This window comes from Anomalospiza imberbis, chromosome 2, assembly GCF_031753505.1.
Source record: "Anomalospiza imberbis isolate Cuckoo-Finch-1a 21T00152 chromosome 2, ASM3175350v1, whole genome shotgun sequence".
Taxonomy (NCBI): Eukaryota; Metazoa; Chordata; class Aves; order Passeriformes; family Viduidae; genus Anomalospiza; species Anomalospiza imberbis.
The window spans coordinates 60,648,424-60,673,026 of record NC_089682.1 but is presented as its reverse complement, the minus strand read 5'-3'; the positions used below and the strand labels follow the sequence as shown (position 1 = coordinate 60,673,026).

At 36.0% G+C, this 24,603-nt stretch overlaps 1 protein-coding gene across 1 annotated transcript in view; it reads right to left on the bottom strand.

Moving 5' to 3' along the window:
• The window catches only part of RDX (radixin), a 44,984-nt gene that overhangs the window by 7,785 nt on the left and 12,596 nt on the right, over positions 1-24,603 (bottom strand). Inside the window, exons 3-14 of the mRNA XM_068181359.1 lie at positions 20,650-20,733; positions 15,696-15,791; positions 13,226-13,500; positions 11,929-12,012; positions 11,336-11,482; positions 9,792-9,888; positions 8,994-9,157; positions 8,252-8,382; positions 6,000-6,160; positions 4,956-5,048; positions 3,861-4,103; positions 2,720-2,880 (exon numbers count right to left, since the gene is read on the bottom strand). Coding sequence (XP_068037460.1) covers positions 2,720-2,880; positions 3,861-4,103; positions 4,956-5,048; positions 6,000-6,160; positions 8,252-8,382; positions 8,994-9,157; positions 9,792-9,888; positions 11,336-11,482; positions 11,929-12,012; positions 13,226-13,500; positions 15,696-15,791; positions 20,650-20,733 — 1,736 coding nt within the window. The remainder of the gene's footprint in view (positions 1-2,719; positions 2,881-3,860; positions 4,104-4,955; positions 5,049-5,999; positions 6,161-8,251; positions 8,383-8,993; positions 9,158-9,791; positions 9,889-11,335; positions 11,483-11,928; positions 12,013-13,225; positions 13,501-15,695; positions 15,792-20,649; positions 20,734-24,603) is intronic.

Sequence of the window (24,603 nt, the reverse complement as noted above, 5' to 3'; positions counted from 1 at the left end):
CAGTATAAAAAAAAAACCCAACCAAACAGATCAAGATTTTGCAAGAATTAAGATATAGACCCATTCAACTAAATTTCACTTAACCTGGGACTAAGCAATATGCAGGCAGTGATTGAAAGTTCTTACATTACCCACAGAGCTCTTATATGGCCAAGTTACCCTCTGTTCTCAAGAGAGCAAATTTGCCATGATGATTCGCATCCTGTTTTGAATCAACAAACACCAGTGCTTCCTCCTAACTGTATGTGGTAATTTCTTAAGTAAAATACCATTCTCTAGGGATACAATTTGATTTTTTTTTAATTTCATTCTGATCAGAGTGTGATACAAAAAGATGATCAAAATTTCTACACTGCTCTGGAAAGAGAGGCTATTGGACTGTGCTCAGTAAAGCTGTCAGAAAAAAAAAGGCCATTAAATAACAACAATGGACCTCAGAGAAATTAACTGTATCTCTTTATTGTTAACCAATGAATGTTATCCAAAATAGTAGATGTAATTGTAGCTTAATTGTACAACACAAAACATGATGCTAAAGGAAAAAGCATGTGGAAAATTACTTCACCGAGTAATCATTAGATGTATTTTTAGTATTTCTGCACCAGTAAGTGTTCCCAACTGCTGGTGACAGCAGCTATTACCACTTTGTTCACTGTGAAAACCTGTATTATAAAATGGTTGTTCCTGGTTGTTTGAATTAAAAAAAAAAAAAAAAAAAACAAAAAAAACCCAAAAAACACAGCTTTATAAATGGATCTAATCCATTCAGCCCTACTCTACATGTTGTAGATTTATGAACAACAATCTTTACTGGTGTTTTTTCCCAACACTGAAACTGACAGATCAGTGTTAGTGCACAATTTTCAAGGAAAAATGAAAACTCACTGGAAGCACAGTATTTCACCTGCCATGGCAAACTCTTCAAATACTTCAGAAATTTGCTTAAGCTTCGGTGTATGAAGCCTGTGAAACAAAAACTGCTCTTGCAATGCACTGCAAGTTGAAACACCAACTTCCACCAAGCAGCATTTTGAAGCATGTGCACAGCATCTGCACATCAATCTTCAAGGTCAAGCAGATATGTTTAGCCCCACAAACCAAAAATATATTAATGTATCTATTTAATTATCATGATGTCACCCCACATAGCCAAACTTTTACTCCGCAAAATAAAAAAACAAACTTAGTTGAACTGCTCATGAGAAATTTAGACCTATTGTGCATGAAAAAATGTTTAATAAAATGGCAAATTTTAATAGATAAGTGTAAATTTATGAGTGCATAATATCAAACAGAAAAAAAGCTGAACCATCCTCAGAGAAACCTAGGTTCTTCCACTGTTGATATTTATTAGGGTACTCTAACATAAGGAGTAACTGAAGTCCACATTAACTGTAAAATTATTAGTAAAGTTCAATTTCTAAGCAAATTTCTCAAAAGAGCAGGTTTCCTTTTCAAGAGGGAAAGAACTTAATAATCTGACATCACATATGACAATTACATTACTAGCTTCACTGAAAACTGAAGCTACAAACACTTTTACTCCAATTCTGGGAAGTTTCATTTTGTAATTGAAACCCAAACTGACTGATAAACACATTCTACACCCATCCCAGAATATAGTATACCAGTGACAGGTTACAGCTTTAAAACACACCAGATGCTTTTACAATTTAAACTCAACAGAAGGCAGTTAGACAGTACTTAGCACTATAAATCCATAATAAAGCAAAATAAAATCCTAGGAGTAAGGGCTCCTAGCAATATTTAATGTAACTGTGTAGTGACAGTCAATTTAAACAGTTTTATTCATGGTGTTTGAAGGACCAGTCATCATGTACATAGTAGTGAGGTAGGATACTGTCCCCTCCCTGGGACTGATGTTTTCATATGCTCCCTTGCCAGAAAGGTCCAGGTTTCCCTACTGCAAATAAAATAATTACAAGGAAATAGCACATTAAGCTTTGTTTATTTTTTCCCCTCTTTGCTGCATTGGAACATTTTGCACATCTAAAAGAATCGGCTAGGAAAAGCAATACTTACTCAAGCCTATCAGCAGCCATGTGCTGCCCACAGGTAGTGTTCCATTTAAAAACATTTCCTGGAACTACCACCTGCCATCCAGACCTTTGTGAACAGGCAGGCAAAGAAAACCATCAATGATGACAGGACATGAAACACCACAGAATAAAAAAAAAAAAAAAAAAACACAAACAGAAAACTCCCCAAAACAAAACAAGAAAAAAAACACCAACCAAAACTGAAAGTGAGCAGTATTAAACTCTTAATGGAGTAGCTACATTGAAGACTAATTTCAAACTTCATACTGAAATAGCACCTATCCGGTTTAGGTACAGCTCCATTCTTCTTTCTGTTTTTTAATATTTAAGCGATATATACACTTGTCAGTCATTATATACTTCACATCTGTTTCCAAAGGGGGGGAAAAACCCAAACAAACAATGAAACTGAAAACACAATGGGGAAAAAACCTGCTATTAACCTCTACACCCTCCCCCCACCCAAAACCTAGGGTTAACAGACTGCCTTACTGTTGAATAGCTTCCCCTAAATTTGTCTTCTAGTCACTGTAGTCAACCTGGTATTAAGTGCTTTGGCAAAGTGGGGTGCAATCCATCAAATCTGCAAAAGCCTGCTTTTTTTCTCTGTTGGTGGTTCAGCTTTACGAGGAACATATATGCAAAATACCAGCTCTCACATTGCTTCAAACTCATCAATACGCTGCTTTGTATTGCCTTGTCGGATTTGCCGGAGAGTCTTGTACTTATCGCGGCCTGCTTTAACATTCTCAGCATGAAGGACATCATTTTGTGTTTTCTTGGTTTCATCTCTGGCTTGAGCCAACTCTGAACTTAAAGCCTGTTGAATAAAATATTTGAATTTAAGTGCTTTGACTAATCCTTTAACAGTTCTGGAGTTTCTGATAACAACTATTCTGCAATCTGGGTAAGAATTTCTTGAATGCCAGCCTATGGGATGCTTGTTGTGCTCTCAGTAACTCAACAAGTTGTGAGGTCTATTAGAAGGAATGCAGAAGGAAAGATAAGGAGAACATAGGATTCTTTCCTTACATGAGTGTAAACATCAAATTATATTAAAAAAAAAGCCTCATACACCATAAAATCCAAGCAGAAAGGGACCAGCAGGATAAAGCAGGAAAACCACCTTATTTTTCAATTTTTCTGTAACTGAAGACTTGTCAGTGACTGACCAAGCAAGAATACTACACATACAGGCTAGTAAGACAGTGCTGTCAGACAAAGTAACAGCTTTCCTTTTCTTCTATTTTCTTCCCAAATAAACATTTTGTAACGAGGAAAAGGGCTACCACTACTATAGATTATTGTGCTTTGAGGGATAAGACTTTGCCTTGGAGGAATTTCTCAGTTTTAGGGAAATAAGAATAATCCAAAATGGGTTTAATTTGAGTTTTTGCATTTACAACACCTATGAGTGACTACAAACAAACATAAATACTACCAAGCAAGCATCTGTTCATACCACTTAATTAGTTTTGGTATTGAAAAAGGAAAACAATGTTTTAACATGCAGAGTTCTGGAAATCATGTAGTTATTAGAAACATTTACTGGCCAATGCAGCAGCATACTTACACTTTAAAGTTATAAAGCACAATCTTACATCTAATCTTGCTATATATTCCATTTCTAGAACACTATGAATGATAATGGTTGGTAAACTGGTAATAAACCTAATAAATTATAAAGAAGCTGTTTCCTTGGCAGACCATAATATCAGTGAAGTTTCTTACAAAAGAAGGATGAAAACCCAAAGCCTGAATTGTGTTCTCAAAGCTGATACAACTATGAATCTTCATTACCTGGAGCTGTTTCTTAACACGTTCATTTTTCTGTGTTTCTGTTACCCGTTCTTCCTCACTTCTGTGATTCATGACACCATCAGAAGACAGTTCTGCACTGGCTTCAGCATTGTTCTCATCATGTTCATCGTGTTCATTCTCTGTTGGAGGAATAACTGGTGGGGGTGGAGGTGGAGGAGGAGCAGACATCACAGATTTCAGTTCTTCTTTGGTCTTTTCCAAGTCCTCTTGGGCTGCAAAAGCCTAAATACAGTAAACAGTACTTAGCATCTTTTTAAATGATTTATCAAGAGTCAGAAAAATAAAAATTGGAGATGATTTCAGACACATGAAACTGTTCTTTATAACAGACATGACCAGCTTACACACTGAAAATTGTCAAATAGAGACATACAGTAAAAACCAGATATGGCTCAAAATAAGCTGTACTAGTGTCCAGCTATTTCCAGCAGTACACAAAAGAGTGCAGGAATATGGCAATCATATCAATTGTTTTCCAACTTTGCTAGCCTCCTTTTAGGCAGGCTAATTTAAGGCTCACAGATTTCCTAGATCAAAAGCGATGACTTCAAATTTCATACTTAACCAGAACTTAGGAAAATTTGTTCAAACCCTTTTGGAACCCATGCACAGTAACTATTCACATTCCATAGCTAATTACAGATTTTATGAAGAGATACTATTTTGCTTTAAATTTTTGCCCAGCTGCATTTCACATGCCTTTGTTAACTGCTTTGGTTCAGCTTTCCATCAAATCACATGATTTTATACACCTCCCTCCTGAGGTGTTTTCCTCTCTTAACACAAAGCTCCAATCTATTTCACCATCACACAAAAGGAAGCAATTTCTAATCTTTGACCATACCTTTGTGATGAGAATGTACCCCCCTTCATGACTATGTAATATCAAGAAATGAGTTAAACAGAAGCATAGGCTGGCTTCAGTAGACTGGAGGACAAAAACCTTTAAGAAAGGCTTTTCTGAAGCCTAATGGAAAAAGAGAGATTTGACCCCATGGACTTCTAGTGAGATTTCTGCACTCATTTCCCTCAGCCTCTTTGAAGTTCTGACTTCACACAGCATGGGCTCATTACTTTGTGCTGCCATTCTGAAGCTTCCTCTTCTTTCTTTTTCTTGGCCTCCTCTAGAAGTGCGATCTTGGCTGTGAATTCAGCAATTTCTGCTGCCTGAAACAAACAAAAGAACAAAGAAGAAGTTTTAATTTGGTGTCAGTCTGGCTTTGCAGTGGAAGAAAGCAGAGCCTTTGCTATGATCCAGCTTGAAGAGTTAGTTACCATCCACCACTTCTCTGTAATAGAAATTTTAAGTATACATGACAGAGGGAATGAATCAGAGTACTCTTGCCTAACAGAAATAAGTCCAGAAAAAAAAAATCTTCTGCACTTCCAAAGCTTCCTGGGAAACAGCAAGCTGTCATTACAAACTACTCATTACGTTACATTTCAGGCTGTTTCAGTCTAATACAACTTTGATGGTCCCACCATTAAGGTTATGATTCTGCATCATAATCTCAGTACTATTAAGCCGAATCTTGCCATCAGAATTATGTGCCAAGTTTACAGAAGATCCAAAACTCATTTACAGTTGAGAAATAATCTCTTCTATTTTCATGCCTTTCTCAATTATTATGCACAAATCTTGAATTAGTAGTCGTCTAACACAATGTAAAAATACACTGCAAGTAGTGGCAACAGGAGAGGTAAAGCAACAAAAATACCCCAACAAACCCCAGTGTCAACAACTCCCCACCACCATCAAGCTTCAGAACAAACCTGCCTCAGAGAACAGGCTTCCCAGTGGGCTGCAGAAGGAAGCTACTCTTGTTCTCAGCTGGATAAGCCTGAGACTATTAGAAAGAGAATGTAATGAGTGCTGTCAGTCTGAAAGGTGGTGGTCGTCTTTTAATCTCCTACAGATCCAGAGCTTTATTTATGCCTTGCAAAGTAGTGGCAAGTCTAGTGCAGTTTTCTAAAACAGTTCCCACAACACTCTGTAACAGTATCTCAAGTATTTTTCAGTGTACTTCTTCATTTGACATAAACAAGGGAGAAGGCTAAATTTTCAACTGTACTTTCCAATTTTAACCCTATTTTGAGGTAAAAAATAAAGTTTCTTACTAGCTGCTCCTGGTTCTTCATTTGATCAGCTGCCTGCTTGGCTAGAGCAGCTTTGGCTACTTCCGCTGCTCGACGCTCTTTTTCCAGGCGTTCTGCTTCCTCTTTTGCACGCTTCCGTTCTTGATCCAGCTCTAGAGCTCTTCGAGTCTGCTCCTCTAGCTCTACCAAGAGGAAAGTTTACAGACAAGGTATCATTACCTAGCTCTTCCTCATATGTATCACAGATACCAGCTGTAATATGCCCAAAATAAAGTAACCGAGAACACTAACCAAGAATAACAAGACCACCTCAAGCTAAGAAAAGCTGTTGAGCACGTTACCCAGGGCTCCGTTCCATGTCTGGTTTCCCTCCCACTTTAAGATATTCTTTGGATATACTTCATCTCACCTGACATTTCTAACAGCCTAGTGTTTCAGAAAAGTGTCACCTCACTGATAAAACTACACACCCAAATACATGTATATATACATGCACATGCTCCTACCATAAGGATATTTCATGTACATTAAATCACTCTCTTAAAGAAAGCAAAAAGGCTCTTCTTATTGAAATTCCTGACAGATTCCTTAATCACAGCTGAAAATTCAGGCACAAGCCTCCAGCAAAATGACTTAATACCCACTGGAAGGGTCAGAAAAATTCTTTGTATATCAGAGGAAGAAAATTTTAAATCAAGGGAGAGATAATAGCTGTTCAGCTGCCTGCACAGCAAAATAATGAAATCTAAAGGGCAGAACCCTTAGTGAAATAGGAAGAAGTAATAATCTAGGAGTACTGCAAGGTTAGGTTTACACAGACAAAATTATACTCCTCCCCTGATGAGAAAAACTCGATGACTAGGAAAAAAGTCTTTCTAAAGCTCTTTGCTAGTTCTAATGATAAAATTTCTGCTATGATCATGGCTAGGCACTGTTCTCATAGACTCCTTCAACAGAAAACCTAAACAACTACTAATTATTTCCAACAATCCATTTGTCTTCACCACAAGCTTTAATACTATAAAAGCACCTCCCCAGATATGCTGACACATGCTTCATCTTTGTACTTCTAGTTTTAAGTAGTAATGCAACCATTATTCTTCAGTTGGTTTCCCAGGCCTACTACTATCTCAGTTATAAAATTAAATGAACAGCATCACAGGTATGTGGGGTTCTACAAATGCAGTACCGAGACACTAAATAAAACAAAACTATTTCAAAAACACTACTCAAACAGATCTTCCTATGAAGATGGAGAACACAAAATTAACACAGACCATTTATATAAAGACTTTTCCATGTGTGCATAGAAGGCTAAAAAGACCAGCAACACATGAACATTTTGTATCATACGACAAATTAGGCTATACTGCTCACAAAGTTACGAGAAAATGAGTATTGTCAAACCTCCAGAATTACTCTGACACTGCTTTGTCCTGGGCCAAATAGCTCTCCCTAAACAATTCCATGGCACAGTTAGTGTGCTACCTGTCTGGATGTGTCCAACCTGTTCTGCATTGAAAGACTGAAAAATGCAGGGGTAGAGCTGGAGAGCAGTGCCAGGCATATGTAATTTATTTGCATAGAGTTAATCAGTGATTCTCTCTATGATTCTTGAAGCCAAGAGTTAGGAAAAGAAAGGAGTGACAAAACTTTTATGAATGTGAACCAAACCTGAAGTAGGGAGAAAAAAAAAAAAAAAGAACATGCAGAGGAAGGGCTGAGAAGTCATGGAGGCAGAGACTCCACAGGGTGATTAAACACAAAGAACTGTGATTGGTGAAACTACATGTTTTGTCACTCACATCTGAGAATTTCTGAAATCTTAAAAGGGAACAGGAAAGGAGGAAAGAACAAGGAATTTCCAAATTAAAAGCTAAATTCAACAAAATCCTAGATAAAGTACTTTGAATCTTCCCATCTAATTTCCCTGCTCCCTTCAACTCCAATTGTTCAGCACTTTAAGCATTTCATAATTCTGAGCTGAACTGTGTATGCATTAATTTTCTTTTTACTAAATCAAAACTTTTGCTACATTAGAAATTGTTTTTATATTAAAAAGATACAGACAAAAGCATGCACACCATCATTTAAACACTGAAGAATATCTCTCATATCAAATAAAACACCACTAAATTCTTGCCACTATTAGTAAAACAAACTTAGCCTCCCACAAAGTAACAAAACACACTGACATACAAAAAGAACTGTGGAACTGAATTACCCAGCTAAACTAAACACTGTCACTAGATTTAAGAAATCTATGACCTCACCTTTCTGAGCTTTCATTGTTTGCTCCTCAATTTGTCTTAAGCGCTCCATTAATTCCTCCTTTTCACGCTCTATTCTTTCCTTTTCCTTTTCTGCTATCTCCCTTTTTTTCTTCTCATTTTCTAATTGTGCTCTGAAAAAAAATAGTGAATAGGTTTTTTTTTAATCTCCAACACATTAAACATCTTTGGATGCAGGTAGCAATTTTTTCAGTTTACTCAGCTAGCATGGAAGGACAATTTTAAATGTTTCTAATCCTGTTTCTGCTTCAAAATACTTAGAGAAGAACAACTTATGAACAGAACTGATATAATCAACCTTGGTTATGGCTAAGTCAGGTAAATCCACAATTTTATCTGCATTTTAGGCATGATGTTTCATCTGGGCTAGAAATGACAACAGTATTTTTTAAATACATTAAAGGTAAACCAGGACATTCTTCACAGAACATGCTTTAAGGGTTCACCTGTAGAGTATAAAATTCCCTAAGAATCAAGCAATAGAGAGGTAAGACTTGCACAAAATACATAACAGGGAACAACAGCACAGCTACTATTACTGTGCTGAAAGCTCAAAAAAGATACGTTTTTATATTAAGACGGGAGCCATGCCAATTCACAAACCTGCTTACACAGTGCACACAGAAAAGCAGTACTCTCTTTTCTAGAATTCTAAGATATACGATATTCTATGACTTCTTAAAAAGGTAGAATTTTTTCTTTTTCATGGAAGTTTGTTAATTACCTTTCCAATTGTTTCTGATGTTTCTCTTCTCTAGCTTGGGCCTTCATCTGTTGCACTTCAATTGTATCAGGTTTCCTCCGCCTCATGTACAATTCATGATTTCCCATACACAGTGCCAAAATTCGCTTGTTAATTCTCAGGCGGGGTGCATAGAAAACAAAATCCTAGGAAAAAAAAGTAATTCCAGCATATCTATTAAACTAAAACAATACACTTATAATAGGATTCAAAGCATTACTGCATGCTTGCATTCGTTAAATGAAAACTCACAAGTATTTTGATATTTTGAGCAAGTGAACACCATAATCTATAAATCCAGTTACTGTCAGAGACTTGTAAGATAAATGTAGAATTGCACCTGGAATACTCCAGAAATTAGCTGGTTTATATAAAATATTTACTTTTCTTTTTTTTTAATGAGACTCATTCTCTATTCTCAAGTCATTTGACCTAGGAAGTCTCATGAAATGTGCTGTTGTAATTTAAAAAAAAAAGCAAAAATAAAAACAGAGGAGGTAAGAGGTAGAGAATTTAGCATCTTATGCTGTCTTTCCAACACATCACAAAGTACTGGTTGACATAAAACCCCACAACAATTTAGGAGTATCAAAGAGAATGAAAAGAGAGAAAATAAATATACCATATTTTAAAATTAACATTTTCTTTTGATTACTGAATTTTCTATCAGTAAAAGTAATAAATATCACCAATATTTACTCATGCCTTAATGCCAGAGCAAGTCCCTGCAGGCTTAAATCTCTTCATATAGCAAGTGATACTATTGTACACACTACTTACAGGGGCCTTTTTGTCAATTGGCTTTATGACAAATTTTTTGTCATTAAAAGAGATGTTTCTTATTTCACTCCAAGGAAAACCAATCTTGGGTGTCAGCCTTCAAAGAGAAAAAGTTCTCATTAGAAGCAGCAAGGATGTGCACTTTGTATATATATTAATTCAGTAAGGCTTATGTCTGTATCATTCTCACTATTACACTTAGCTACATTTAGAATATTACATTTACAACATTATGTTTTAACATAAACATTAACAACATTTCAAGCATATTTTGGTAGATTTTTCTTTTTACAAATATTCCATCAAATTAATTGCATTTTAATAAATTATACGGCATTCTAACAATAAGAATTTTGATTTGTGACTACTATTACCTAGATGTTAAACATCACGATAATGTTCTCTCGTTCCTTACATGGCATTGGCAACTGTATTTTCACTTCAAAGAGTAACTATTTAAATGTGAGAAATGGACACTTCAAATACTGAAATTAAAGTAACTTTCAGCCATACTGTACTTCTGTTTAGCTCAGATTTGTGTTCTTATGTTTTCAGAATTCAAGTTAAATTTATTTTCCTTGCACCTTAAGCAAAATGCATTCAATTCAGAAATTGTTGCAATGTTATGCATCAACTGCATAACAGTAAATATTTTCCCATCAGCACAGAAGTTTTTTCAGTTCATATTATCTTAATTATAAATAGCAGAAAATATTTAAATATTTGACTGCTAACTATCAGGAGAGAGGAAATACAAAAAAATTTGCGTCATAGCTCAATCTGATCCGATCATTTTGAGTATTTCCTGCTTTCAGGAGTTATATTGCCATCTAATGGCAATTAAGGCTTACAGAATTTTGTTACAGAGTATATACATCTGAAGTTGACTGCTCCCGTCTGAAATCTGACATATAATGTGTAACTTCAAACAACTGGGAACAGTCTGTTGACATCAGATACTACTAACAAGAGCTTGGAAAGAAAGAAAAGAGCAAGTCTATTGTTCTATTTCCAAATTCTTTGTATTTCCTACATTTCAGCTCTATCCTCTTCAAGTAGAAGAGATGATTTGATCTCTTTATCAGGACACATGAATGACCTATTTTCTTCGGTGTCTAAAAGGTTTCACTTTTAAATATCTATTTATCATGCTCCAATGTCTATAATCCTTGTCATGGCTCTTACAAATGTTTCTCATTAAATAAATTGCTCAGCTTTAAAATGTCCTTTTAATCCTGACCCAAGGGAATGTTTTGACTGAAAAGTACAGGAAGAAACCATATAAAGATAGCCTAGCTGTAGTAATCCATATAAAGCAATGTAAATTTAAACTTCCATAGAACTGCTCTCCCTTTCCCTTGTTTTGCATCCCTAATCTTTAAAATTCAACCATTCCGGCAATTAACTTCTCTCTCTTTCTATCTCTTACAGATTAGAAGAACCTGCTTTGCCAGATCTTACTGAACACACAGTAAGGTGGGGGTTGTACAATCTCAGATAGCAACTCCTAGGACAGAACTACAAAATGAGTATTTCCCACTTACTTATCATCATGCTCATAAATATTCAGACCCAAAGCATCAACTCCTAGCCATAATTCAGTTCCTTTTTTATTCTTTATTTCAAAATAGTTGACTCCATACATTTCCAAGTCTTGTGCTATCTTAAGGTATTCCATCATAGAATCTTCCCTGATGAAGAAGAAAAATTGGTATAGTTTAGACAACAAATCATACGTACATTGTAAGAATAAGGGAACTGCAGAATAAACAGCCAGGGTAAAATTAGTTATGAATTAAATCTCTCTCTAAAATAGTTTGACTCAGATATTTTTAAGAGCTCTACACTCCAATATCCACGCAGAGTCCAATCTCTTGTCTTTGTCTTTCTGCCCCATGAGCTAAGCAAATACTAAATTTATTTTCGAGGCAGGCAGCTGTGGACAAAGGCAGTTGACAGCCTTACCAGAAATCACATAGGTAAACCAACAACCTAGCTGGAAACTCAACTCTCATGGAAGCCTTTCATAACTACCTACCTTGGTCAGAATAAAAGAAAGCCACTTTCCAAACAAATACCTCCCAAAATACATCCCAATAATAATGAAAGGTGTCATGAACATTTTTTACATAATTACCTTAACATTCCCCTGTGCTCTTCATGCCAGTTCTGTATTCTTTCTTCCCACTGTTCTTTTGTCAGTTTGTGCTGTTCTAACACACTGTGAATAGAAATTTTTGCTCTTAAATGACACTGACAACAAACTTAACCTCTTTTGTTGCACAGCACAACATATGCTTTAACTGAATAAACTTAAAAGATGACTTCCTATATACTGCTCATATTTTCAGCACAGAAACAGAAGCATTGTATTTCAACAAATTCCCTTCTAATTTGTATTTCCAAATTCCCACACTAAAATTTTAGTGTGACTTTCACACAAAAATAGAAAAAAGTCACCTCTTTTTTCTTGGTATTCTATATTCTTTGTAATATATAAGTCACACCATTGCATACTTCAGCTAAGTCATAAAATGTAATGTTTACTACAGCTGAAAATGCACACCTATAGAATCCTTTAGCAACAATGCTGCAAATTAATCTCTAGGTGTGCAAAGATATACTCAAGCTTTCATTCTGCTGTCATTTGAAAGAAAACGTGAGACATTACAACAAGTTAGCAGACAGCCTTGTTGAGAGGTTTTTTGTGGTTTTGGGTTTTTTTTTTATTTTTTCCTTTTACTCTTCCAGAAAGCTATTTCATGTTTAATCTATTAGAGGCTGCAATGATGGAATTACATTTTGGCCTACTAGAACTGTGTAGTATTGCAGTAAGAAATCAAATGCATGTGATAACTTTATTATGCTTTCATTCCACACACCCAGCATTTCAGGTGTTTCTGGAGAAGCTGTTTTAAAGGACAATTAAAAGATCATATGAGCATTTGTCTACTGAAAAGGAACACCGTAAGTATATGAATTTGTGGTGTACTCTGCACCACAATATATTTTATTTGCAGTAAACTTACTTTCAGGAAATTATTTTCCTGTTTTTGCACATTTAAATGACAACTGAAGAAAATGAGAGCGTTATCAAATTAATTTTAGTTACTTCTGTATTGGAGTATTTTGATTTTAATTTAGCAGAATGAGGCTTCCGCTAACATTAAATTATTTTGGAGTACTTTGGAAATGTGTAAAATTACATCTGTGCAGATGTTTATGGACAGGACAGGAAACACATCTCAAGAAACATGTGGCTGCGATGCTTCTTCATGGAAGTCTAAATTAGGATCTCTAAATTTTACTGGCAAAAAGAGGAACTCTAAGAAAGCCACCATTAAATGCATATTATTGCTTAATATTTTATTTATAAAATATGTGCTATAGTTAAGTTTATGTGCAGCATTTGGTGCAAAATCCATCACACTCACCGCTGGGGGAGAAGCCTGTCATTGGCTAGGTAGCCCAGTTTATGGATCTCCTTACTGTAATCTCCATACTTGGACTGGACAGCATAAGAAGCCAGAAGAACTGCAGTTTCTGGTGGGCAATATATTTCATCATTTAAGATCGACTCTTTGACTTGCAGGAAGAAAAGTCTCTGAGTTATTTCCTGAATTAATTCTTCAGATACATCCTCTGGAAAAAACTTGGCCCTGAACTTAAACTGCAAAGGATTTTCTTTCCGTACATCTTGCTGTGTTACCTGAGGGAGAGGAATAAAGAGATAAATAAGAAGAGCACTAAATGGTAAATTGAATGTGATTTAAGATTACTTAACTCTTTAGCTCCTCCACACTGTGAAACCCAGAGCTTCCAGACAAGCCCACTATGGAACTCACTGAAAGCTTCACATAGCATAAACAAATTTGTCCATTTGAATAGACCAGACAATTCTGAAATAATATTTAAAGGCTGATTAAGAGTTGGGGGGTTTTTTGGCTGGTTTTTTTTTTTTTTTTCTTTTTTGTTGTTGTTGTTTTGGTATTTTTTGTAGGCTTGTGTGAATTTTTATTTATCACAATAAAGACCTGGAAACTAAGAAGCTGCAAGACATTAAAAAGATCAAAACTATATCCAACAATGATTTGCAGGAAGTAATAAATTAGGGTCTAACAATGGTTCTTTATCAAGAACTACAGCACATTTCTTCAATGTGAGTATGAAGTTGGATTCTTTCAGAAGTCTATCAACTATTGAAATAAATATATGTGCTTTGTTCCTGTGCAAAAAACTTAATTCCTTTAATCACATTGTTTTTCTAGAATGGATAAGCTTTAAAACTCTGATTTCTGCAAAGAAATCAGATACGGTCTGAAAACTTCCTCTACTTCAGATTTCAACTATTACTCATTTTTATTCAGAATTTGATTTCATTTGTGCTCAGCTTGCAGCACTAATTACAGCCAAAGTAAAAACAATCAAAACTAAACTAATTTTAACATAAAATAGTAATTGTTAAAATGTACATTGATAGTAAAATAATTCTCATACATCCCAGTTCAAGTACGTTACTATACATTTAGTTTTGTGTGCACTATTAGTCCCACTAAAACTTTCTTGTTACACATGAAATTATGCATATGTTTGCTCGACTTCTAGGAAGTCTCAAAAATTGTGACTATAATAAACATAACCTTTTAAACACCAAAGATAGCCTAATACATATATATTCAATGTTTGAGATGTCAGTTTTAAAAGTTCTGCTCACTTTTCATTATTGTCGTGCACTATTTACAGACACAGCATTTCACATCACCAGTGAAAAATCAGCTGTGCTCACCATAATAAAATCTTACTTGCATATCTATTCTTTATCAGATTTTATCTGTATTTACTGAAAATACGTAAATAGTAATTTAAAAGTGGGAGACAGTTAATTTGATGCATTTCAGAATCGAATGTTACAAGTGTTTTTAAAGAAAAGATAAATAACTGCCTTAGTCAATGTTTAAAAAGAGCACACCCTCAGCTGCTTCTGAACTGTATCAGAAACTTAACTTGCTAAAGGTTTTCATAGAGGAATGTCTTCTGTATTTTTCATAACAGATGTAATAAATCCCATAGTCTTGAGACAAGCCATTACAGTTAACAAAGTATCTGTAGTACTGCAAGACACACATGAAATTCTAGAAGACAGATTTTGTGGTTAGCAGGCTTAACTCACTGGATTTACCATAGAGGAGGAGAAGCAAAGTTTACATAAGTGCAAACAGTGGGACTTGGTCCTAAAACCCTCCCAATCTGCCTCCTAATATTGAAGAAAAAAAAAGCATTCTTGATTAGGTTGAACTAAAAAACAAGTATCTCCATTCTAAACAGTGACATTAAAAAATAATCTCACAATCAATATCAAAATCAGAAGTGACCATTCAAATTCATAAATAGAATTTAAAGTCAAATGACCTAGTTCCCAGTAACTGGGAGATTCAAGGTACTCAATGCCATTTGGAAAAGAAAAACTATTATCCTACAATCTACCTATCAGATACCTCAAGTTTAGAAGTCGATTATTTTGCCTTATTTAATGATTCATAGCTGCATGCATACAAATTCCTGAAGCTCAAATACTTCCCATACACACGCCCAAACTGTAAAACAATAATTCTATTATGTTTTACTACATGAAAATGTGACGATCATGTGAATTAAAGTTTTCCTAATGTATGCATGCATGCATTCCACAGTACTGGAAACTATCTCCTCAAATTAAATATTGATGCAGATTTGCATATTCTTTATAACTTATCTAACTTAACACTATTTTGTCATTTAAAACACATGAAAAGCAAATTTTCAACTAAATTTGAAGCCAGCTATAACTCACTTAAGATACAAATCAGCAAAGCTTATAAAATATATTCAAACTGTACACTTGGCTAAATATGAGGGAACTGTTACCTTTTTATTTAGCTTCAGCCAAGTTGAGTAGCCTTTGCTGTCCACATACTGCAGCCCAAAAAACCAGACTTCACGAAGACCAACAGTTTTCACCACCTAAAGACAAATGAGCCGTAATCATCAGTAATCACTGCAATACATTTTTTTAACTGGCATTGTGTAGCTTAATAAAGCTACGTGAACAATTTCAAACTGAAATGTAATAAAGTCTTACAAGAACAAATGAAGATAAAATAGTAGCAAAACATCACGTTCAGAGAACCCGAGAGTTCTAAATAAACTCAAATGCTCCAAGCTATGAACTGGAGTGTGCAGTTCACTGTGTAGATCAACAGCTGAGGAACAGAAAGGTAGTAACAGGACCCTGAGGTTATAAAGCACATCTGGGAAGTGACCTGCAGCCCCTATGGAGAAGTGAGTACACTTCAACAGAAGACAACTGGTAAAATAATAATAAAGAGTAATATTTATGGATAAGTATGATGTAATGACGATGAACTGCCTCCTTCAAATAGTTCTGTCATCTTCTAAGAGTTACTGGTAAAAGGGATAAGGATGATCTACCTAATTTAACATACATGACCCTATAAGATTTCAGACCAATTCTATCACCAAAAGCTACAAAAGAAGCAAAATTGTCCTTGACTACTGGAAAGTTTGTTTTATGGATACTCCTTAAAAAGACGGATGAAAAACACAAGCTGTTTTCATAATAGAATTGTAGTGTAACCACTAAGGGAAGTCCCCCAGGACTTCAAAAAAGGATGAAAGTGATGTGATAAAAATCTGCTGTAAAAAAACCTTCAATGAAGATCTGTGAATAATAGTGAAAAAAGATGAACCTCAATAAAAGAGCATATTTAATAAAAGCAAAACACTGTACATAAAAGACAACAATTTAAATTATGTGAACAAAGTTCTAGTTGTAAAGCAAAAAGGCAAGAAAGCTATTACATTACTATACACATGTATGGTATTCACAAATCTCTAATTCTACATAAGGACTGGTCATATCAACTTATAAAAAAGGATGCTGCAGCACTGGAAATGTTTCAGAAATGTTGAAAAGAATGATCAGTGACTTGGAACATTTTCTGCATAGCTAAGATGAACTACAGCTATTGACAGAGAAATAAGGAAGGCTATGATACAGGTCTATAAAATTTGCATGGCATGTAGAAGGAAAATAGGGAATGATTGTTCATTATTTCTTATAGTGTAAGAATCAAGAGAATCAACAGAAATCATAACATAGCAGGCTCAAAGCAAACAAAAAGAAGCACTTTTACTGCAGAGTATAATGAAACTGTGGAAGTGTTTTACAAGTCTTTTGCACAGCAAAAGCATATGTGGATTTAATAAGAATTAATCAGACAGGTCCAGCAAAGATTATTAAATAACTGTAAGCTCTGGCTCCAAAGATCACGTATGGTAGTACTTACATATGTCCTCAGGTTGGACCATGGTGCCAAGCTGCTTTACTGAAGGCTGTTTTATGGAAGCATTCAGATGCATGTGAAGTAAATAGAATTTTACACATAGATCCTCCTCCATTTTAAAGTAGTACTATCGGGTTGCAAAATTAAGATTTTGAAAATTAGAAAATGTCATAAGATAACTATGCAAACTTACTTCTGCTGCCTTGCATATTTGAATAATCACTTAACAACCATTCGAGTGTGCACCTTTTTTCCTCCTTTATCATTTCACCTTCAAACTCCAAAGCACAAAATGGACAATGTTTGTGGATCCAACCAGATTGATGCCTTGAGTGAGCACAATTATTTCCTCTGGAATTCCCACACCATTTACTTTAGACCATAAGCAATGCTTAGAGCAGGTGTATGTTAATAGTATGGTCTCGAGTGGCCCTGAATTTGGTGCCCCAACTCAGGAATTTCAGACCTGCTGTTTCTTTTGGCACAGATCTCCTATACAATGCTGATCAAACTACTTATGGCTTTATCAGATGACTGAGAATGCTCTTTACTTAGCAGCTGTCCCAGCTGAGCCTTTGTACCTTATCAGCTCTCTGAGCTGCAAAGAACTGCAGATGCTCAACAGCTCTGCCCGGAAGGCATAAGGAGACAAGTGCTTATGCTCACGTCAAAACATTTTGCTCTCAACCCACTAACTATGGCCACTGAGAAGCACATGATTTAAATAGACAACCCAGGTACAGCAAGGCAGAATTACACAAGTTTGCAAAATCAACACTAAAACCAGCAGAGTCCACAAATAAGGAAAAAGCATTGCCTACTTTGTACCAACTTCGTACCAAGATAATACATGCACTTATGCACTGCAGTAGCATGTTAATGAAAAGTAAGTGGAGAATGAAAAACTTAGAAGCACAAAAACTTCTATTAAGTAGCTTCAGGCAAGTGTTCAACCCATCTGTAAAACAGATTTATCCACCATCACATCCTACAACTTGACTATTAACAGGCAATAAATACTTGTTGGAGAAGAAAAGCAACCTGAACAATGTATGTTTGGGCAAATCACAACATACACATAAGACAACCTAACAAGGATTTCATATGGTCACCTTCCACAAGATTGTAAAGAAGCTTTTGGAGACATCTGGAAAGGACAATGGAAAAACGACAAAGGAAAATTACAACATGAAATAAAGGAGACAACCCTCACATTCCTTCTGAATGGCAGCTACAGTGAACTGAAAGCTACTAATGCACAGTGCTAACAAAACAAAAAAACTCCCCCATGATTACACCAGTGTGTGGAAATATCCCTCACAAGGTTCTTCCTCTCTCAGGAAAGCTACAGATGCTTAACTGGTTGACTATAGGAGGCCAGATCCCCTCTTGCCTATTCTGACCACTAACAGGACAGAGAGAGGGACCCGTGATAAATGTTAGTACACCTCCTGAAATGCAAGTAATTAAACAAAAAAAAAAGCTTGTGCAATAAATAAGAAGTTTACTGAGTTTGACAATGGAAGAGAAAAGAGAAAGTAACAGATTTCAAAAGCTGCATTCCTGCCTGCTAGCAGATGAAGATGGTGAGAACACACATATGGAATGGCAAACAAATCAACAACTCCAGAAAATGCCAATTAAAAGCTTAAAAGAACACTGGCTGGTAAAAGGTTGAAAGGCTGTTCACTATAAATGTAGGGGAGCACTAGATAACAGCTGAATCCATGGAGAGGTTATTTTCTGCAAACAATAACCAACCTGCTTGTCATGTTCACCACTTCTGCATAAACACTGAAGGCAAATCCTTTCAGTAGCAGTGCTATTCAATTCTCTTTCTATATAGAAATAGGATAACTTTTTATCTGAAAATTTCATGCTGGTTTCACAATACAGTTCAGCTCTTGATGTTACAGAGCGGAACTCACACATGAATTTAAGATCAGGCTAAAAAGTGGTTCTCACACACAACTATTCTGGTTGATTTTTCTTGACCTAATTTCTTTTCAATTTAAAACTCCAGAGGTAAGAGTTGGTGAGATGTCAAACACCACACAGAAAACTGAGGAACAAAGAAGAGAGCATGACAACAAATTCAGAACTGTATCTTTGATCCCTGTTTGCAAATGCTCCAATTTGGATGAGCCTGATTACCTGGGCACAAGACATTACACAACAGAATGCCACCCCACCCAACAGTGCACGGCATAAGATAGCAAAGGCTGGCAAAAGACAAATAACAGCTTGAGCCTCCTATGCCACAGAATACCATACTTCTATTTGATGATGATGCTGGTTAGACAAAGAGCAAGACAGCCTCTTTTTTGAAGAAGCCTTTTTAAGAGTCATGAAGTTTATTCCTATGTAGGGGCTGAAGACTTACTTCATAGGTATACCCATATACTGCTACTGATGTTAGAGAAAAGGGCAGGCAGTAAGTGTTAAGAGTCAGTCATTTCAAACGAAAACTGCAAAGGTGATTTCATTCATCTAAAGGTTCAGTATTAAAACAATAAACATTCTCTTATTTTCAATTTATATAGTAAGACATTTAATTGACTCTAAAAGGTCAACTAAAAGTTTAAAGAACTTTTTTGATGTGTTACTTTCTCTTAGTACTCATCATTACATACTTCAAGCATCTATAGTGAAATGGACGGAAACAACTACTAGACATAACTATTGATCTACTTAAATTATTTTTGAAGAGTAATTTCAGACATTTCCACATTTCCTAAATAAAGGCATACATCTTGGATCTAGAAAATAAAACATTTATTGGTATCTTTCTAGAAAACAACACAACACAATGACAGGTTGTGACTATTCTTAAGGTTTGCTCTAACACCCACAACGCAGGTCAAAAACTTGTTTCAAGATTCTGATGACTAACATCACATGAGTGCAAGAACACCTCTGTTTAAGAAATCGTTCACTTGGTCCATTTGACTGATGCACTACACACACCATCAAGTGACAGTGTGCAGCTCTAATTGGTCTGCAATCCATAAGCACATTAAGGTCATAATTTTAAACTATTCTTTTTTCCTTTTTTTTTTTTTTTTTTTCTTTTTACATGAATTCCAAACTGGTTCATAGGACAACAGTATTTAGTTCTAACATTTGGGAAGTAAAAACCATCTTACAGCATCTATTGTTGGAAAGCAATTGTGTTAGCTTTCATTAATGAACTTACTGTTACATACATATTTCTAAAACTTGCAATTCTAACTACTATATTGCAGTAGCAACTATAATATTATTAGACAAAAAACCCACAATTCATTTCAAAGCAGTTCCATACACAATTTATCTAAAGCCTCACTGGTAACATATTTAGAGAGTTGTCTTTGAATTCAATATGTTCCATGAGAAGTAATGTGGAAATTCAGACTAACTCAGAGCATAGTTTAGATAACATAAGGAAAAACAATCAGTACATGCGAACACTACCACTTTTTCAGACTATGCCTTAATAACCACAATACTCATATACATAGAGACATGTAAGTTACCTGATCAAAGAGCTGCTTGCCTGTTGTATTGGGCTGGATGGCAAATTCCAACTCTGCATCCATTGTGGTTACTCTGACATTGATCTACAGAACATAAGGAAATATTTAAATCATACTGTAACAGTGTAATACTTCTATATCCTATGATTAGCCTGTAAGAAACAATACGTTTAACAATTTTAATGGTTTTATGTACACACAGAATATAGCAGTAAGAAAAACAGAAAATTTGAAAAAATTCTCATCTTTATTTAGTCTAAAAGCATAATAAGCACAGTACTTAGCAGTAGGTTGGAAGGGTAAATTAGAAAACAAAGCTCAAAATTAATTTAATGGGAAAGTTGACATCACCACTGAACACCTGAAGAACATTGGGATATTCAGCTACTGGGCACTATCTTTCAGAGGGCTTCCCAAATGCATACAAAAGAAAAAGTTCTTGGCCACATATATGTCATTTTAAAGTACTTATGTCTAGCAATATAAAAAGACAAGCAGCCTCCTAGTTGCCATTTCTAAAATCAGGCAGTTTGATGGTCAAAGTGTTTAGGAGTAGAGCTTGTACATCTCAGGACAGACTAGAAGCAGGTTTTCACCAATGGAAAGAAAAACTATGGAAGTTAGCTGTCCTTAGTGCCAACCTCCTTCAACTCCCTTACTACAAGACTAAAAAATCACCATCATTCAATGAACCTCCATCTCCTGAAAACAAGGACCTTTTTCCAGTTGACTCCTGACAATGACTGGGTTTATTTGATATTAAACAAGTCAAATACTGCAGGAGATAACTGGAAGCCTTACTTGGCAGTACAACAGTCTTTTCCAATTTCTCTTCAGCTGGTACATATAGAAGTGAGAATTTCCATGAAGCAGAACAAAGTATTAAACGCACAGCACTGTCTTCTCAGTGTTAGAACGGTCTTCCACGCCTACTGCCAGAGTATCACAATTTATTACTTTTTGTGCATAGGAATATAAAGTATTGAAGGTCAAATATACCTTCCTATAAATGCAGAAAAACCAAACTCACAAAGGTCTATTCTGATTTCTCTCTTCTGTAAGAAAAGGCACAGGAATAAATTAGGACTTGTATTACAGGCTCTTACACTACTTGATCTATGCATGTGCAAACCATTTGCATTAACTACTTTGCCACCAGGTGGAATACTTTGAGAAGTGATTGTCTGGAAAAGAAGGAAAGACAAAACATGGAAGGGAGATCTAAGGTGAGGAAAAGAAAACTGCAGAGCAGTTTTGTCTTCATGCAACAGATGAAGCTTGATCACTGCTCCCTTCAGCATTAGGGTAAATGAGGGGGATATACAAGACAAGAATAGCAGGAGCCTGAGGACCTCTAGGTTATAGACTTGCAAACAAGAATGATAGAAGGAGCTAAGCCAACTTTACTGAGTGTGCAAACACTGATAAAGAACAAAAGTTAAAGACTTTGGAGTAAAAGATAGTTTAGTTTTATTCCAAAAAATTTGTTTTTCAATAGACGGTGTGTGTCAGGAAGAGGGAAAAATGTTTTCTGTAGATTCTCTCAGTCTGCCCATTTCAAGAGAAGAAAAAAAACCCTCATAGAACATAATTTATCTAACAAAATAACTAATTTTAAATGGCAGTTCTAACTCACTGGCAGTTGCACTAGTTTAAGCATGCAAGATTGCCCCTTAATTACAAAAAATTAACTTTTAAAAACAGTTTTTCTACTTAAAAAATGAAGCCTTCTTTAGGGCAGTCATAAGTAAGCAAATAATAAGGCCAAAAAATAATTTTGTTAATTGCCAAAGTGCTCTGTTATATAACAGCACCATTGCCAAAACAAGAAGCCTCACATATCTATACAAAGCACAGCAAGTTCAGAGAAAGAAGGTCCAGGAACTTCAGCAATGGTCTGTCATTCATGTAACCTCTGCTGGGTATCCGGCTACTTTGAAGCAATGCTCTTTAGGTGGGGAAATTATCTGAACCACAAATTAGGAGGACAGGCACTAATCTCAACCAACTTTACCACAGAAATACAGAAACAGGAAGGAGCTCTTGCAATGGTGACAAGAGAAACACATAAAGGCTTCCTGTAGCAAGTATTGCAAGGCTACCACTACACATACCACAAGATCCATTCAGTGCCTGCTTTTCAAACTTGCTCTCACTAGGATCCCACATCTTTGTAACAGAATCTGACAGCTCACTTCTTCACATAGTTCAGCCAATTACTATCTCAAGTCTGCATATTAAATAGAATCACAGAATAGTTTGGCTTGGAAGGGACCTTTAAAGGTCATCTAGTTCAACCCCCCCACAATGAGCACAGACACCTTCCCCTACATCAGGTTGCCCAGAAACCCATCCAACCTGACCCTGAACATTTCCAAAGATGGGACATCTACCATCTCTCTTGGCAATTGTTAAGAGTTCCACCTCCTGTATCATAAAAATTTCCTTACTTATATGTAGTTCTAATCTATATCCTTTTAGTCTGACCATTAGCCTTGTCCTATTACAACAGGTCCTGATAAAATGTTTGTCCCTACCTTTCTTATAAGCTCCCTTTAAGTACTCAAAGGTCACAATAACATCTCCCTGCACCTTTCTCTGCCCCAGGCAGAACAACCCCAACTCTCAGCCTTTCCTTATAAGGAGGGATGCTCCATTGTGCAAATCATTTTTGTGATCCTCCTCTAGACCTGTTTCAACAACACCATGTCCTCCCTGTGCTGGGACCCCAGAGCTGATGCAGCCCTGCAGGTGGGGGCTGAGCAGAGCAGAGGGGCAGAATCCCCTCCCTGGCCCTGCTGCCCACCAGTGGATGCAGCCCAGGACACGTTTGGCTCTCTGTGGGAGTGAGAGCTCATTGACAGCTCATGTCCAGCCTCTCACCCACCAGCACCCCCAAGTCCTTCTCAGCAGGGCTTCTCTCCATCTGTTCATCCCCAGCCTGTGTCGACACTGGGGGATGCCCAAGCCAGGTGCAGCACCTTATACTTGGCATTGTTGAACCTTAGGAGGTTCACGTTGTCCCACTTCTTGAGCTTATCCAGGTCCTTGGCATCAGCAGCAGGTTGAGTTTATCTGTATTTTACCAGACTTGCTTCAGAATGATTGAACATGGCCAAAGGAAAAGGAGGAACACACACTAAAGAATTACACATTGATTATTCTTTGCCAAGGGAGCAACTGATGTTTTGATAACAAATGTTGCTAATGGGTTATGAGGATATTTTCCACAGCTCACAAAATACTATTTATAGAAAAATATTCTACAGCAATTTATTTATTAAATAATTTATCAAAGCCAGTAAAGAGTACAGTCATTGAAAAGGTATGGAACAACAAACATCAATGTGCATTTAATAAAAGCATGTACTTCATAAGGCAATTATATTTTTATTGCATTCTTTCACCTTTAAGGACTTGAAAAAGTATGTCTACATTTTCTTGTAGTACCTAACTTCAACCCTTCACAATTTAGGGGAATATTACAGTGTCACCACTTTAACCTTTGAACCTCTCCTCAAACAGATACAGTCCATGAAAGATGCACAAAACCTGGCTGTAAGCTTAATAATCTAAAACTTTCTATTACTGTACTTCAGCCATCCTTTGCAAATATTAGTTATGGCACTTCAGCTTTCATCATGAACTCCAAAACTGAGTAGGTACCAATACTGAGAAAAAAAAGGCATTTAAAATAACATGGAAATGGTTTCCAAAAGTTTTGCTTTGGTTTAATAAATGCAATACAAATCAGTCATTTGTAAAAGCCACAAAACCCAGTCTGACTCACAAGAAAATTGCATATGGCAAAAAAGTTTGTTCAAAGAGCTTCCTCACACTGGTCCAGCCATTTACAATCTCAAGTTTGCATATTAAATTGCGTTAAGAGTAGCAGTGTATTAGTCCCACTGCTTTACAGACTGCACAGCACTCTCTCCATACCAATGTCAAAGT